We start from the raw sequence: 16,803 nt of genomic DNA, 5'->3' as shown, positions 1-16,803 counted from the left end.
CCACCCGTCTCATTCACCTGTACAGGACTAGAGAACGCTGTATGAGGACACACATCAAGGGAGTGAAACATTCTTTTTTTTTTTTTTTAACAGATGTTTACTGGTAAATTATTAAAACATGCTGGTTGTGTAAGCAGTTCTTTAGAGGACATGAAATGCAGAAACAGATGTAGAACAGATGCAAAATAAAAAGCACCACAAGAACTGTCAATTCTAGGTCAATATCCAATCCAGGAAACATCCCCAAAAAAATCCAGATACACCTGCATAAGAACAGGAGCCAAATCCTTAGGAGGTAAACGGGAGGATTCACATTTTTAGGTCAATAAGGATAACAATACCATCGGAATCCACAGAACAAAAGAAACTGCATTGCTTCCTGCTACTGGCTGAAATCTTCATGAAAAATCAATTTTTACTTCCAATCAGTGACTCTAAAAACAGAGAGCAGATACAGGTTATTTGGGATTTATTACAGAATTCTGTGTCTGGCCTGGGGGGGCCTTCTTCAACCACTAAAGGACCTAAAGTCTTTAAAAGGGTAATGGAGCAGCACTTCTCAGCCACATCACTTTGATAACTGCTCTTGGTATTGGCAGGAGTAAACTAGACCAGTCGCTCTTATTAGGAGGTGCACCGAATGGAAATTTTGGTGCCGAAGCTGAAGATTCAGGATGTATAAAGGGAAGGTTAGTGGGTTTTTAAGTGAAGCATGTGCAAGCACATGCCTCCATCCCTATATCAGAAAATTAAAGGGGAAGGTTTGGGACTTTGTGACAATAACATGTCTATACTCTTTTTTTACTTAATTGTCGGTCACTTGCCTCATACAAAGTCCCAAACCCTAGAAGATTCAGGATGCAAATTACAGTTTTTAAAATACAATTTATATATATATATATATATATATATATATATATATATATATATATATATGTCAACTTTTTATTAATATCATGAATTTAAATGAATATCACATTATTGTCGGCCATTAGCACACATGAAAAGGCCTGGTGGGCTTTGTGTTTTACACGTGCTGTAGTGCATGAAAAAGCTGGATGTGGATCCCCCACACCTGATCTACTGGAACTATCCCTCCATGAAAAATAGTATGAGTTAATATTAAAAGAAAAATAAATAACGGACTGGAAAATATTTATTTTGTTCTCAGGTTCCAAGTCAAAAACGCCTGTTAAAATTTTTGCTTGTTTTGTAAGAAGTTCAGCTAAGTTGAAAAGCAAACCTGGTCAACTCATGAACAAGACAATCACCATGGTTTAACCACTTGCCACCTGTAGGATGTCCATGGATGTCCTCGGGTTGCAGTGGTTATACCGGGATGATACCTGCACCTTATACAGGCATCATCCCCGTATGAAAATTTTCAGCCAGCAATTCCCTTTCTAGCAGAACTAGCCACTTGATTACTTCTGTGTAATCGAGTGGCTTTCCCAGGCTTTGCCATCTGATCTGGGAGCGATGGGAACGGTGGCGATGGCCGCAGAGAACAAAGAGAGAGGAACCGACGTTGTTCCTCTCTTTCTGTGACTCCGGAAACAGGAAGCGACTAGTATGTTGTCGCTTCCGCTTCTTTGTTTACCTGGCCTTTAGCAGCCAATCAGACTGATCTGAGTCTAATCGGTTGCATTGGAGGCCAGAGGAGAGATTTGGGGACCCCAGTACTCTCCATAAAGAGGACCTGTCACGGCCCATGTTGCCACAAGGGATGTTAATCCAAAAAGCAACATTTTTTTAACCACTTCAATACCAGGCACTTAGACACCTTCCCGCCCAGGCCAATTTTCAGCTTTCAGCGCTGTCGCAATTTGAATGACAATTGCACGGTCATCCATCACTATACCCAAACAAATTTTTTATCATTTTGTTCCCACAAATAGAGCTTTCTTTTGGTGGTATTTGATCACCTCTACGTTTATTTTTTGCGCAACAAATAAAAAAAGACCGAAAATTTTCGAAAAAAAACAAGTTTTTATTTGTTTCTGTTAAAATTTTTTGTAAATAAGTACGTTTTCCCCTTCAATGATGGGCACTGATATGGCTGCACTGACGGGCACTGATACGGCGGCACTGATGGGCACCTATGAGGTGGCACTGATAGGTGGCACTGGTATGCGGCACTGATGGGCACTTATAGGCGGCACTGATGGGTACATATGGGTGGCACTGATGGGTACTTATGGGTGGCACTGATGTGTGGCACAGATGGGCACTGATAGGTGGGCACAGATGGGCAATGACAGGTGGCACTGATAAAACATTGGGGGCATTGCTGGGCAGATCTTGGACATAATGGTGCCAATCAGTGCCCATTTGTGGGCACTGAGTGGGCACATGTGGATGGCCCTGGGGTACATACCTGGCAATCCACATGTTGCCCCTTCCCTGGTGGTCCTAGTGGCGATCCCTGGTGGTCCAGTGTGGTGATCTGAGGGGGGGCTGCGCTGATAAACAATCAGCGCAGACCCCCCCTGCCAGGAGAGCTGCCGATCGGCTCTCCTCTACTAGCGTCTGTCAGACGCGAGTGAGGAAGAGACGATCAACGGCTCTTCCCATTGACAGCGTGATCAGCCGTGATTGGATACGGCTGATCACGTGGTAAAAAGCCTCCACCGGAGGCTCTTTACCAAGATCGGTGTAGCGGTGTGTCAGGCTGACACACCGCTCCACCGATCGCCACGATGCGCGCCCCCGGGGGTGTGCGGCGGCATGTTATCCTGCTGGACATCATATGACGCCCAGTCAGGATAACAGAACCACTTCCCGGACGTCAATCCGCTATAGGGCGGGCGGGAAGTGGTTAAAGTTTTGTAGAAAGTAAATATTTTTAAAAATTTTAAGCGCCCATGCCACCCCCCGCCCCCGTGCTTACGCGCAAATGGGAACACATACGTTACTCCAACACGCATATGTAAATGGTAATCGCACCCACACATGCAAGGTGTTGTCCCGAACATCAGAGTGAGAACCATAAATTTTGTACCAGACCTTCTGTATAACTGTAAACTGGTGACCTGTAAAAAGGCATTTAAAGTGTTGCCTAGGGAGAATTTTAAGCACCGTAGTTTGCCGCCATTCCATGGGCTGACGCAATTTTTAAAGTGTGACATTTTAGGTAACCATTTACTCGGTGTAACAACATCTTTTATATTTTACAAAAGAAATGGGTATTATATTGTGTTTGTGTGCAATAAAATTCATTAAAGTGTATTTTTTCCCCAAAAATTGCATTTAAAAAACACTGCGCAAATACTGTGCGACATAAAAAATTGTAACACCATCATTTATATATATATATATATATTCACACACACAGTATATATAATGTTTGGGGGTTCTAAGTAATTTTCTAGAAAAAAAAATGACTTTTTAGTAGTGAAGTGTCAGAGTTGGCACGGATGCGCAGTGGTTAAAGGTATAAGTGCACTCAAACAAACAATTCACTTATTTTTGTACAATCTTTCCCCGACATAAAGTAACCTTCCCTCTCCTGTGTGCCTGCACATTGGATCTGCATAGACTATGGAGCTGCCTCCTGAGGCCAGAAACAATCCCACAGAAGTCTATGGAATTGACTGCACAGTCAGAAAACATTTTCCTTGAAGATGTAAACGTTTCAGGAGAAGACCATGAATATCAGTTCATTTTGTTTGAAAACAAGTCTTCTTTTTTTTTTTTTCTTTAAAAATAACAAACCTGTTATACTTGCCTGCTCTATGCAGTTGGTTTTGCACAGAGCAGCCCAGATTCTCCTCTTCTCAAGTCCCTCTTCGGTGCTCTTGGCCCCTCCCTCCTGTTGAGTGCCCCCACAGCAAGCAGCTTGCTATGGGGGCACCCAAGCTGAGGCTCCATGTATGCATTCAGACATGGAGCCTTGGTTCAGCCCCGCTCCCTCTCTCCTGATTGGCTAATTGGCTTTGATTGACCAATGGCGCCGCTGCTGTGTTTCAGCCAATCAGGAGGGAGAGTCACAGAAGGCCAAGGCACTCGTGCACATTGTTGGATAGAGATGGATGTCAGGTAAGTATCAGGGGGGCTGAGGCGGGAGCTGCACATAAAATGCATTAAGATAAAAAAAAAAAAAAACTTCTGCCTTTACAATCACTTTAATCTTTCAGAGCATGTTTCTTATTACACTCCTATTTAGGTTGTAACATAAAACATGGTCACACTCTCCAACCCACACCTCTCCAAATCACGGGGTTCAGCTCATGATTTATGTCCAGGACCCGCCGATCGTCGGAGCGAGTGACAACAGAGTGCCCTGTGTATGCAAACAACACAAGAAGAACTAATTGCACTGTTAGCATACCCTCGATAAATGCTTCCACAGACATGACAATGTAATAATAATCACCAATCGCTCGGTGTTTCAGCATTTTATTGGCTCACATTATTAGAAAAGCACTTTGCCATAAAATCTGACATGATTTGATGTACAAACGAAAAACCCCCTAACAGTAAAATAAATAGCAGTAAGAATGACTTCTGACATTTACTGTACAGGTCAGTGATGGATGGCACGATTGCAATTATTCTGTTACAGAAATAAAAATCCACGGAATATATTAAATCCAGTGATTCCTTTCTTCATCTTGTGAACGCAGACTTCAAAGGTTAAGATTCGCGTTTTAAAAGTACAAAAGCTCCCATGATTGCCAAAACCGCGTACTGAAAATAGAAATAAAAATATTGGATATTTAAAAAATGTAATTTGTTTATATAAAAAACCCTCCAGGAATGCATGGATTCTAATATTGAAGATACATAGGCTGATTAATGTTATTTCACATAACCAAAGTTGGGAAATTTGATTCACACTTGCTCTTATCCCCTCTTTATATAATGTATTCCCTTTTTACCTTTTTTTTCTGTGCAAGGGAGACGATTGTATGCACGTGTCAACCCCACTACGTTTTGTATACTTCCTTTTTATTGAAAAAATAATACAAATTATTGAAAAGAAAAAACTCCAGGGAAGTATATTTTCGACAGAAATAATGCAGCTCTGAATTTATTCATACACCATTAGCTGTATTTTAACCACTTGCTTACTGGGCACTTTCACAACCCTTCCTGCCCAGGCCAATTTTCAGCTTCCAGCGCTGTCACACTTTGAATGACAATTGCGCGATCATACAACACTGTACCCAAATGACATTTTTATCATTTTTTTTTTTTTCACAAAGTTTTCTTTTGCTGGTATTTAATCACCACGGTTTTATTTTTTATTTTTTTTGCTAAATGGAAAAAAAACTTTTTCGTAGTTGTTATAAAATTTTGCACACGGGTACTTTTTCTCCTTCACTGATGAGGCTGCGCTGATGAGGTGGCACCGATAACCAGCTTCTATTTACATCCGTGATCAGCTGTGATTGGTAGTAAAGAGCTGCTGATTGGCTCTTTACCTCAATCAGTGATTAGCAGTTTCCTCCAGACAGTGATCACAGAGCACGAGGCCCGCAGCAGGCATGCGGCAGGTGTGATAACGGGACGCCGTCATAGGGCAGCCTCCCAGAACTAGCCGCCCGTGCTGTACCCGTCATTCAGCTATAGCGCGGTCTGCAAGTGGTTAATACAAACATCTACATTTTATGTCTTAGGCTAGGTTCACACCTGTGAGTGTGCCTTTCAGGTGTTTTTTTGTTTTGTTTCTGGCCATTGGAGCATGGGGGAGAAGGAGCTTCCAGGAGAAGTCTAGTGGAGGATCAGGTAAGATAATTTTCTTTTATTGTTCCTCTATTCCTCCAAACTCTGGTCCTCCAGTTGTTCAGGTACTTCAATTCCCACCATGCCTAATCATGTCTGTGAATGTCAGAGTTTTACAATACCTCATGGGATGTGTAGTTCCGCAACAGCTGGAGGGCCGTAGTTTGGAGATCCCTGGTCTAGACCTAAGCAAGCAATTAACCCTTACAGTACGGGCACAGCCACATTGCAAGGGACAATTTTACATTTCCCCCCCCCACCCAAAGTTGAGCTTTAACTACTTTCCGCCGTCCTATAGCGGAATGACGACCGGGCGGTGGTTGAGTTATCCTGACTGGGCGTCATACGAGGTCCAGCAGGATAACATGGCGGCGCGCAGCGCGGTGATCTGTGGTACTGTGTGTCACACCGCATCTCTGACAGAGGCTCCTTACCACGTGATCAGCTGTGACCAATCACAGCTGGTCATCGCGTGAACCAGGAAGTGCCAGTAAATGGCTTTCCTCGGTTTGCGCTGACAGGGACAGCCGATCGGGGGGGGGGGGGGGGGGGGGGTTGTGGGTCTGCGCTGATAATCAGCACATTGATTATCAGTGCAGCCCCCATGAGAGGTGCCACAACAATGCCAATCAGTGCCCATCAGCTGTCAGTCAGTGTGCCCATCAGGAACGCCTGTCAGTGCCCACCACAGTGCCAATCAGTGCCCACAGTGACAGCAGGTGCCCACCAGTAACACCTGTCAGTACCTCATGAGTGGTGCCCAGTGCTGCATATCAGTGCCCATCAATTCTACATATCAGTGCCAACTCATTAGTGCCCGTCAGTGAAGGAAAAAACAAAGTTTTATAACAGAAACTAAGAAACTTTTTTTTTTTCAAAAATTTTGGTCTTTTTTAGTTTAATTAGCAAAAAATAAAAACCCCAGTGGTGATCAAATACCACCAAAATAAAGCTCTATTTGTGGGAAGAAAATGATAAAAATGTAGTTTGGGTACAGTGTTGTATGACCGCGCAATTGCCATTCAAAGTGCGACAGCTCTAAAAGCTAAAAATTGTCCTGGGCAGGAAAGGGGAAAATGTCTGGTATTAAAGTGGTTAAACGATGTTAGCAAAGTGTGTCCCCATTTATTAAACAAAGCACAATTTGGAAGTCCAAGAGGTACCAACAACTTCCAGTATGGAAAAAAAAAAAAATTATATATATATATATATATATATATATATATATATATATATATATATATATATATATATATATATATATATATATATATATATATATATATATATATATATATAACAGTACATCGTGGTAGGTGGAGAGGACAGATAAAGATAAGGAGAGGGTTTAGGTCAGCTGTAAGAAAACATTACGTTCTGCTTACCTTAAATTTGGGATAATCATTCATCACGATAGTTACCATTCCGACATAAGGCAAAAACCTAAAATTGAATAAATTTTTAAAATTTTTTTAGGGATGGTTTTTATGAAATGAAAAAATGTTTGTATTTTTTAGCATTATGTTGAGCCCCTTCCAATTCTTGTCCAAATAAACTCTCACAAGCATATATGAGCTTTTCTCGCGTGAATAGGATAAGCGCTAGGGGAGGCAGGGGACATAGGGGGTCACAAGTACAATAAAGGTGGTGCATACACCACATCAGCAGTTTTAGAGGAGAATATTTCATATAAAATAGGCAGTCCAGGCTAAGACAAGTCCATAAATCTAAAAGGTGTCACAGGTGTAGACAAGCAGCAAGCTAGCAGAGAAGAAGTGGCTCTGTGGAGACAAGATTAGGAAACAAGCAACACCAGCACTGCTTGTTTCCTTATCTTTTGAGTATTTCTCCCCTGCTAGACAGGGCTGTGCTATGTGGCAGAGCTGTATACATCTCAGGGATGAATGGTCAATGGAATACAAACATCTCTTACTAATGTATTTCCTCTGTGTATTTTGCTGCTTAAGGGAGGAAGTATTTTGGCTATCAACTTTTTTTTTTTTTTACAAGCTTGTTCTACATTTTGGTTCTTGAAATAACAATTTTAATGTTAGCCACTAGTGGAGACTCTGTCTCAGCCACTATTGCGCCCCCTCTCAAAAATCGCTGGATAATCATTGTTTTCAGAGGGTTGGCCGACTCACAGATTTGCATTGTGGAAGGGAGCTGTAAAACGCAACCACTTTGTACCAGTACAAAAAGAGAGAAGCAGACAATTCCCCTTCCCCTTTAAAATAATCACATTTTGCTGCTTTGTTGCCTGAAATGAAGACAGACACAATTTTTGTTCTTATCCAGCTGTATGTACTGCAACTTATAACATCCAAGTGAAAAATCTAACATCAACATTTCAGAAAAAAATTAAAACAAATTTCAAAAATCAGAATCACGGAGTTGGAAAAAGGATCACCCCCTTCCTAAAAATGACTCAATCAGGTGTAGCTAATCACCTTCTCAATGACATTTTGGCTTTCAACTGTGATCAGCGGTGGTCATTTTGATTAGCTCAGCATGAAAAGAGCTTTCCTGGAGCATTTCAGTCACTGGTATTGCAACTGAAGCAAACAATCAACTATGGGTGGCAAGGCACGGTCAAAAGATCTCCGGGAGAAAGCTGTGGACAGGCACAAGTCAGGAGATAGATACAACAAAAAATTCAAAGGCTTTATCAATGCCTAGAAGCACAGTGAAGTCTATTATTAAGAAGTGGAAGGTATTTGGTAGAACACAGAACCTCCCTGGATCAGGACGTCGCTCCAAACTGGATGAAAGGGCAAGGAGGAAACTGGTCAGGGAGGCTACCAAAAGGCCTACGGAAACTCTAAAGCAGTGTATGTATAATGTATATGTATAATGTATGTAGTGAATGTATATGAATTAACATCCTATATTCATCAAGTTATTCTTTTTCAATCATGTGCTTCGTTCAAAGTCCCAACTCTGTTTTGTTTTTGCATATCGATAGGGATGGAGGCGCATGGCCTTACCAGGCCATGGCCTCATTAAAGTCCCATTTTTCCCTTTCCCTCATTATAGTAAGTGTATGAGGTAGGCGTGGACTATGATGTTCTCATGTAAAAAAATGGTGGGAGCGGGGACTTTTATGGGCACTATGGTGTAAGGAGCGGAGGTCTGATGTAGACTCTACTGCCCTGGTACCCAACCTGTGGCCCTTTGTGTGCAGCCCTGGGGGTCCCTGAAGACACCGATCTGCATTTCCCTATTGTTAAATTATAGTAGTGATTTCTAGCAGCCTGATGTAATTTGTCTCCAGTCTATAATTGTACCCCGAAGCACGTCCCTAGTCTACAACAAATTCTTTAACATGTCCCCAGTCTCTGACTGTCTCTTGTGTCACGACCCCAGTCTCTAACCATCTGTGTCTCCATGTCTGACCGTCTCCTGCGTCATGTTTGCACTCTCCCACCGTCTCCTGCGTCATGTTTGCAGTCTCTCACCGTCTCCTGCGTCATGTTTGCAGTCTCTCACCGTCTCCTGCGCCATGTTTGCAGTCTCTGACCGTCTCCTGCGTCATGTCCGCAGTCTCTGACCGTCTCCTGCGCCATGTTTGCAGTCTCTCACCGTCTCCTGCGTCATGTCCGCAGTCTCTGACCGTCTCCTGCGTCATGTCCGCAGTCTCTGACCGTCTCCTGCGTCATGTCCGCAGTCTCTGACCGTCTCCTGCGCCATGTTTGCAGTCTGACCGTCTCCTGCGTCATGTCCGCAGTCTCTGACCGTCTCCTGCGTCATGTCCGCAGTCTCTGACCGTCTCCTGCGTCATGTCCCCAGTCTCTGACCGTCTCCTGCGTCATGTCCCCAGTCTCTGACCGTCTCCTGCGTCATGTCCCCAGTCTCTGACCGTCTCCTGCGTCATGTCCCCAGTCTCTGACCGTCTCCTGCCTCATGTCCCCAGTCTCTGACCGTCTCCTGCCTCATGTCCCCAGTCTCTGACCGTCTCCTGCCTCATGTCCCCAGTCTCTGACCGTCTCCTGCCTCATGTCCCCAGTCTCTGACCGTCTCCTGCCTCATGTCCCCAGTCTCTGACCGTCTCCTGCCTCATGTCCCCAGTCTCTGACCGTCTCCTGCCTCATGTCCCCAGTCTCTGACCGTCTCCTGCCTCATGTCCCCAGTCTCTGACCGTCTCCTGCCTCATGTCCCCAGTCTCTGACCGTCTCCTGCCTCATGTCCCCAGTCTCTGACCGTCTCCTGCCTCATGTCCCCAGTCTCTGACCGTCTCCTGCCTCATGTCCCCAGTCTCTGACTGTCTCCTGCCTCATGTCCCCAGTCTCTGACCGTCTCCTGCATCATGTCCCCATTCTCTGACCGTCTCCTGCATCATGTCCCCAGTCTCTGACCATCTCCTGCGACATGTCCCCAGTCTCTGACCATCTCCTGAGTCATTTCCCCAGTCTCTGACCATCTACTGTGTCATGTCCCAAGTCTCTGACCATCTCCTGTGTCATGTCCCCAGTCTCTGACCATCTCCTGTAAAAGCACCAAGGAAAACATAATTACTCATTCAAATTTTATTCATTAAAAAAAAAACATTTTTTTTTGGCTTGCAAATAATTGAAAACTATATGATGTGGTCCTCCTATTGAAGAGTTTGCCAGACTCCTGTTCTAGAATACAGGGTTGCCAGCAACAGGTGGAATTGAGGGAGCTGGATGGCATGGTTCCCTTCAACAGCAATGCCTGTCTACAAACACAACAGGCCTCCGACGGCAAACTGTGTTCTCAGTGTGCTAAGTTTAATGCTTTCTTTTCAATTCAGCCTGGAAAGATGCCAAATTGTTAAGGTGTGCTTTAAGTTCAAATGTATTCCAGAACAGAAACTATAATGATCTTTCATCAAGCCAGGTGGAAACGCCATGCAATATCAATGTAACGCCACTTAACAATTTCCCACAGGACTTCCAGCTAGTAATTTTCGCCATATAAGCGAGGAGAATTCGGCGCTGCGAGTCTAATTGCATAGTTTTGTCTTTTCTTTAGATCATATTGCTACTTAGCTTACAGCCTGGGGGTGTTACATCAAAATAGTTTTATAAGGTGCCAGTTAAAAAGCTCTTGCGCTTCTTTGCTGCCCTTTTCCCGCTAAGCAATTCTCTCTGGAGCTTCTACGCACGAGCTGCGAAATTGTCCTTCCAAAACGCGAGCGCCGTCTGTTCGTGCGTGATTTATATAGTCATTCTAGTCCAAGGCTGCTTTTTTTCATTGCCGCCTCCATCAAAGAAATGCGATTTGTTAAACCTTCCACTTCCCGATGGCCATGGTGACAAATAACCAAAGTCTCTTGTTTAACCCCATCTGTGTGCGTTGGGTTTTCTTGGGATAACAGCAATGATGTGAACTTTGCCAGCCACTATTCCAATATTCAAGCAGACCACAGGCAATGTTGTTTTTTTATTTTATATATATTTACTATATATATATATATATATATATATATATATATATATATATATATATATATATATATATATATATATATATATATATATATATATATATATATATATATATATACATACATACATACACACACACACACACACACATACACACATATATATATATATATTTTTTTTTGTAATATACAACATAAAAAATACATAAAAAAAAACACAAAAAAAAAAAAAAAACAAGTTTCCCTTTAGATTTAACCTGTAGTGAGAGACATGTTGGTTGGTACTGCTGAATTCTGAAAGTGCTAATTATCTATCCGAACAATCCAAAGCCTTAAAGTTATTGTAAAGTCTAATTTTTTTTAAAAATAAACATGGTATATATTAACCTGCTCTGTGCAGTGGATTTGCACAGAGCAGCCCACATCCTCCCTTTCTCAGGTCATTCTTTGTTGCTCTTGGCCCCTCCCTCCCATTCAGTGCCCCAACAGCAAGGAGCTTGCTATGGGGGCACTCGAGCCGAGTTTCAGCTCCATGTGTTCATTCAGACACGGAGCTGAGGTTCGGCCCCACCCCCTCTCTCTCCTGATTGGCTAACTGACTTTGATTGACAGCAGTGGGAGCCAAAGGACAATCTGGAGGGAGAGTCCTGGACGGCCAAGGGACTCGTGGACATCGTTGGACAGAGATGGGGCTCAGGTAAATATTAGGGGTGCTGCTGCACACAGAAGGTTTTTTATCTTGATGCATAGAATGCATTAAGATAAAAAAAAAAAAAAAAACATATGGTTGGTGTTATTACCTGAGCTTTCTGAGGAGGGCTGGGAAGAAGCCACTGAGGTTTGTTTTCAAGATATTATTAGCACTGCTGATCAATTTATCCAATTTAAATGTATTCATCATTTATATTATACCCCAGCTAAACTGGCTCCAATGAGCTTAGGAATAGCTGCGGTTTGTTCCAGATGTAGCTTAGCTGATGCAGATTTACTTCATATGTTTTGGAGCTGCCCAGGACTGACATCTTTCTGGTGGGATTTGTTTGGCTTTTTTGAACAATGGCTTACTCTTCCAATACCTCAAACCCCGGAAGTTGGACTATTAGGCATATTTAATGACTTTGTACCCAGGTCCCATACCCGGGTACAAAGACCTTAATACGCATAGTTTTGTATTATGCACGAAAAGTAATCTCGCTGCACTGGAAGGATGCTACCCCTCCAATGGCTCAAACTCTATATCGTACTGTTAATGGGGAGCTACCCACATTTAAGTTAATATACAAAAGTAGAGCATGTTCTAAGAAATTTACCAAAATATGGAAACCATGGTTGGATGTATCTAAATCATTTTGGGGTAAAGTCTTGTCTTCACAGCACACCCGATCAAGATCGGCCTCCATGTCATCTGTGACCCTATAGGAAAGGCGGATATTGAACGGATGGGCTGTCGTATTAAATTTCTGTTCTGAGTAGTCTGGGACCATGGCGCTGAGGTGTTGGTGTGTGTGTGTGTGTAAATGGTGTGTGTGTGTGGTGTTATTTGGTTTTAGGCACCTAAACCTATATGCCCTAGTTCTGGACAGTCCCACCTCCCACCACCAATCTGGTAGGTTGTATGGGACTCGGGACTGATTGTTTATATCTCATTTTATCCAATCGGTCATATAGTTCTACTGGGTGTGTTTATGCTTTTGCCATATATCAATGGTGCCCTTGTATTGTACTATATTGTTTTATTGTTGCGTTTATGAAAAATCTTAAATAAACAGCTTTCAAAAAAATATACATTTAATATAATATATTTATATAATAAAAAACCTACTGCCTTTACATCCCCTTTAAGCTGGCCAAACACCAGTCCACTTGCTGACCGCCTAACTGTAAATATACGTCATTACTTTGACGTTAAATACCGGGGTTATAACAGCAGCTAGCTGCCATAAGCCCAGTATTTTTATTTACAGTAGGCGGATGGCTTTCCGACAGTGGTTCCAGTGGCACGTTTGCTGCAGGATCACTTTTAAAGACGGCGGGAGAGGTGCCCCCCCCCCCCCCCCCCCCCCGGTGTCTTCCAGGTTTACCGGAGCAGTTGGTAGAACCGGAAGCGATCCAGTCGGTGGCTGGGAAGGAAGTTCATCTTGCTCTCACTTGGCTCTATGCCTTTGAAGGACCAGAGCGATGTCTGACGTCACTTCCGCCTCTCGGTCTTAAAGGGCTGATTTATTTTTTTTCTTCTTAAAGCCAAAATGACTTTTTTTTTTTTTTTTTTTTTTTAAAGGTAAAGAGGTCCTGTCATGTTTATTTCTATTACAAGAGATGTTTATAATTCCTTGTAATAGGAATAAAAGTGATCAAAAAAAAATAATAAAAAAATAATAATTCAAGGGACATTGTAAAAATAAAAAGTAATTGACCTCATCCATCTCCCAGTCTGGGGGAAATTTTCTTTTTCATCTCTCCCCCCCGCTCCTTGCCCCCCCCCCTTTTTTAATTTTTATTCTCATTAGATGACCAGTTTAAGCTATATTTATATATACTCACGTGGATTGTTCCACATTGCAGCCCCTGTGCCTCAAGGTTCAGGCACCCTTGGCTGGAGGATCCCTGTTGAACAGTTTATACTTTTAAGAAAAAAGGAAAAAAAAAAAAACACCCCCTATACAGTAGGTGCAGTTAAACACGCGGTTTTGTCTTGAGCCTACTGTTATCCCCTGCATGGGAATGTTGCATCTGTATCCCTTTTTTTTATATTTCATTAAAAATATTGTATCAGAAAAAATAAAAAGTAAAATAAATTTAAAAAAATTTAAAGCACCCCATCCCTCCATTATCCCTCCCACTGACACCAACAATGGGGCACTGTTCCTCCCACTGACACCAACAATGGGACCCCTCGCAGACTGTAGACCATTGGAGAGGAGGCAAGTATGGTGATTTTAGTTCTGCGCTAAGTACTCTGTGAAGCACTCACTTACAGAATGTATAGAAACCTTGCGCAACTTTATTGGTTACATGCTTGTTTCTAGGCAGTGGTTCAGAAATGACTGCAGTCACAGAAAGCCAGACCGCTAGCATTTTCTGAAGGTCATCAAAAAACGGCAGCCGCCAAATACAGGTTTTCTTGATCTTGGGAGCTGGTTTACACCTGCCCTCAGCTATGTTAGTATTGCAGCATTTCACGTGCTAACATGTATTGTGGCAAAGTTGAATTCCAGGAATTCAGCTCCTTGGTAAAAAGTGATGGCACACTATGAGTCCTAGGAGGTGCATGACTCTCAATTATTTATATCTGAGAGGTTCATAGTACTCTCAGAAGACAGCTATCTCTGCCCAGTTTCCAGGCACCTAATCTCTGCCCAATCACAGAAGCTTTTGTCTTATGTGAACACACTAACAAAATACAAAGGCTTCTGTGAATAGGCAGCATGGGGGAGGGGCTGGCATCGCTGCTCTGTGTGTTTCTCTCCTCTCAGATACCATAGTGTCTCTCTGGCAGAGCAATAAACCTGACAAATGTAATTAGAGAGAAGTCCAGGAGGTGTCATGCACCTAGCTGGACTTAAAGGGTAATTCCACTTTCGTGGGGGGAAAAAAAAATAGCAAACGTTTGTTAAAATCCCTGTAGAATACATAGATCAGGGGAATGTTTTTTTTTTTTTTTCTCAACAAAAGTGGAGTTACGCTTTAATGCATAGTGTGCCTTCACTTTTTTCAAAGAGGCTGAATTCCTGGAATTCAACTTAAAAGGAAGCCCATTCCTTTACAATAGGCTGCCAATGCATAGCAAGGGCATAAAAACCGTCCCGACAACTTTTTTTTTTTTCCCAGCACGCAATGTGTGTACTATATATTGTGGTACACTGTAGTGCAGGCCTGTACTGTAAGCACTTTAGTGCCATTAAGTATGACACTGAAATGGAGAGTTCCGAGCGTTCCTATATCACAATAGCGTGAAGCCAAAATCTCAGTTCTCTAATCCACTGTGAGCAGCTCTCATGAAACTCACTGAAGCCTGTGCTTTATAATTTCCTCCCTCTCTGCTTCCTGTATTATTAATGACATATACAGTCCCAAGCCAGGTTGTAACTGCTGGTCAAACCTTCTTCGCTCAGACATTTTTTCTTTTTAAATCAGTCTTTCTGTATGGGAGAAACAGCTTGGAGTCCACAGTAGGCATGTCTGGGAACTTCCATCTTAAAGCGGTGGTAAACCTCTGGGATTTTTTTTTCTTGTACCCTGTAAACTAATGTCATAGTGTGCTAGTATGCATCGCAGCATGTTAAACTTACCTTAAAACAAAGCCCTTCCAGCGCTGAGATGTGAGAGTTGCAGGCGCTTCCATCTTCACTTCCGGGTTCTCGGACTCCGGCTGTGTGACTGGCCGAAGCTGCTATGATGTAACTTTTGCGCAACCCACAGTTCACGGCACAGGGCTCGGAAGGAACGGCCCAGGTGGTCGTTCCTTCAGAGCACATGCGCCAGTTATATCACTAGCTGCATGTATAGTAAATACAGCGCCTTGAAAGTATTCATACCCCTTGAAATTTTCCACATTTTGTCATGTTATAACCAAAAACGTAAAATGTATTTTATTGGGATTTTATGTGATAGACCAACACAAAGTGACACATAATTGTGAAGTGGAAGGAAAATGATCGCTGCCAAAATTTTTTACAAAAAAAATATGTGAAAAGTGCGGCGTGCATTTGTATTCAGCCCCCCTGAGTCAATACTTTGTAGAACCACCTTTTTCTGCAATTACAGCTGCAAGAATTTTTGGGGATGTCTCTACCAGCTTTGTACATCTAGAGAGTGACATTTTTGCCCATTCTTCTTTGAAAAATAGCTCAAGCTCTGTCAGATTGGATGGAGAGCGTCTGTGAACAACAATTTTCAAGTCTTGCCACAGATTCTCAATTGGATTTAGGTCTGGACTTTGACTGGGCCATTCTAACACATGAATATGCTTTGATCTAAACCATTTCATTGTAGCTCTGGCTGTATGTTTAGGGTCGTTGTCCTGCTGGAAGGTGAATCTCCTCCCCAGTCTCAAGTCTTTTGCAGACTAACAGGTTTTTTTCTAAGATTGCCCTGTATTTGGCTTCATCCATCTTCCCATCAACTCTGACCAGCTTCCCTGTCCCTGCTGAAGAAAAGCATCCCCACAACATAATGCTGCCACCACCATGTTTCACGGTGGGGATGGTGTGTTCAGTGTGATGTGCAGTGTTAGTTTTCAGCCACACATAGCGTTTTGCTTTTAGGCCAAAAAGTTCAATTTTGGTCTCATCTGACCAGAGCACCTTTTTCCACATGTTTGCTGTGTCCCCCACATGGTTTATCGCAAACTGCAAACAGGACTTCTTATGGCTTTCAAATAGTTGCCCTGTGGACAGATTCTCCCACCTGAGCTGTGGATCTCTGCAGCTCCTCCAGAGTTACCATGGGCCTCTTGGCTGCTTCTCTGATTAATGCTCTCCTTGCCCGGCCTGTCAGTTTAGGTGGACGGCCATGTCTTGGTAGGTTTGCAGTTGTGCCATACCCTTTCCATTTTCAGATGGTGGATTGAACAGTGCTCCTTGAGATGTTCAAAGCTTGGGATGTTTTTTTTATAAGCTAACCCTGCTTTAAACTTCTACACAACTTTATCCCTGACATGTCTGGTG

The 16,803-nt window shown here is 42.8% G+C and overlaps 1 protein-coding gene across 2 annotated transcripts in view; it reads right to left on the bottom strand.

The window, feature by feature from the left end:
• Positions 1-410: 410 nt before the first annotated feature.
• SEC11C (SEC11 homolog C, signal peptidase complex subunit) overlaps positions 411-16,803 on the bottom strand; it is a 60,920-nt gene continuing 44,527 nt past the window's right edge. The window contains exons 5-6 of one of the 2 annotated variants that reach the window (XM_073620608.1): positions 7,113-7,170; positions 411-434 (exon numbers count right to left, since the gene is read on the bottom strand). In XM_073620608.1, coding sequence (XP_073476709.1) covers positions 426-434; positions 7,113-7,170 — 67 coding nt within the window. In that variant the 3' untranslated portion in view covers positions 411-425. Of the gene's footprint in view, positions 435-4,382; positions 4,690-7,112; positions 7,171-16,803 lie in introns of those variants that run through there. The other variant, XM_073620600.1, reaches the window with a different exon arrangement.

This window comes from Aquarana catesbeiana, linkage group LG01, assembly GCF_042186555.1.
Source record: "Aquarana catesbeiana isolate 2022-GZ linkage group LG01, ASM4218655v1, whole genome shotgun sequence".
In the NCBI taxonomy this organism is placed as follows: Eukaryota; Metazoa; Chordata; class Amphibia; order Anura; family Ranidae; genus Aquarana; species Aquarana catesbeiana.
Note: the sequence above shows the minus strand (reverse complement) of the source record. Positions and strands in the feature narration are given on the sequence as shown.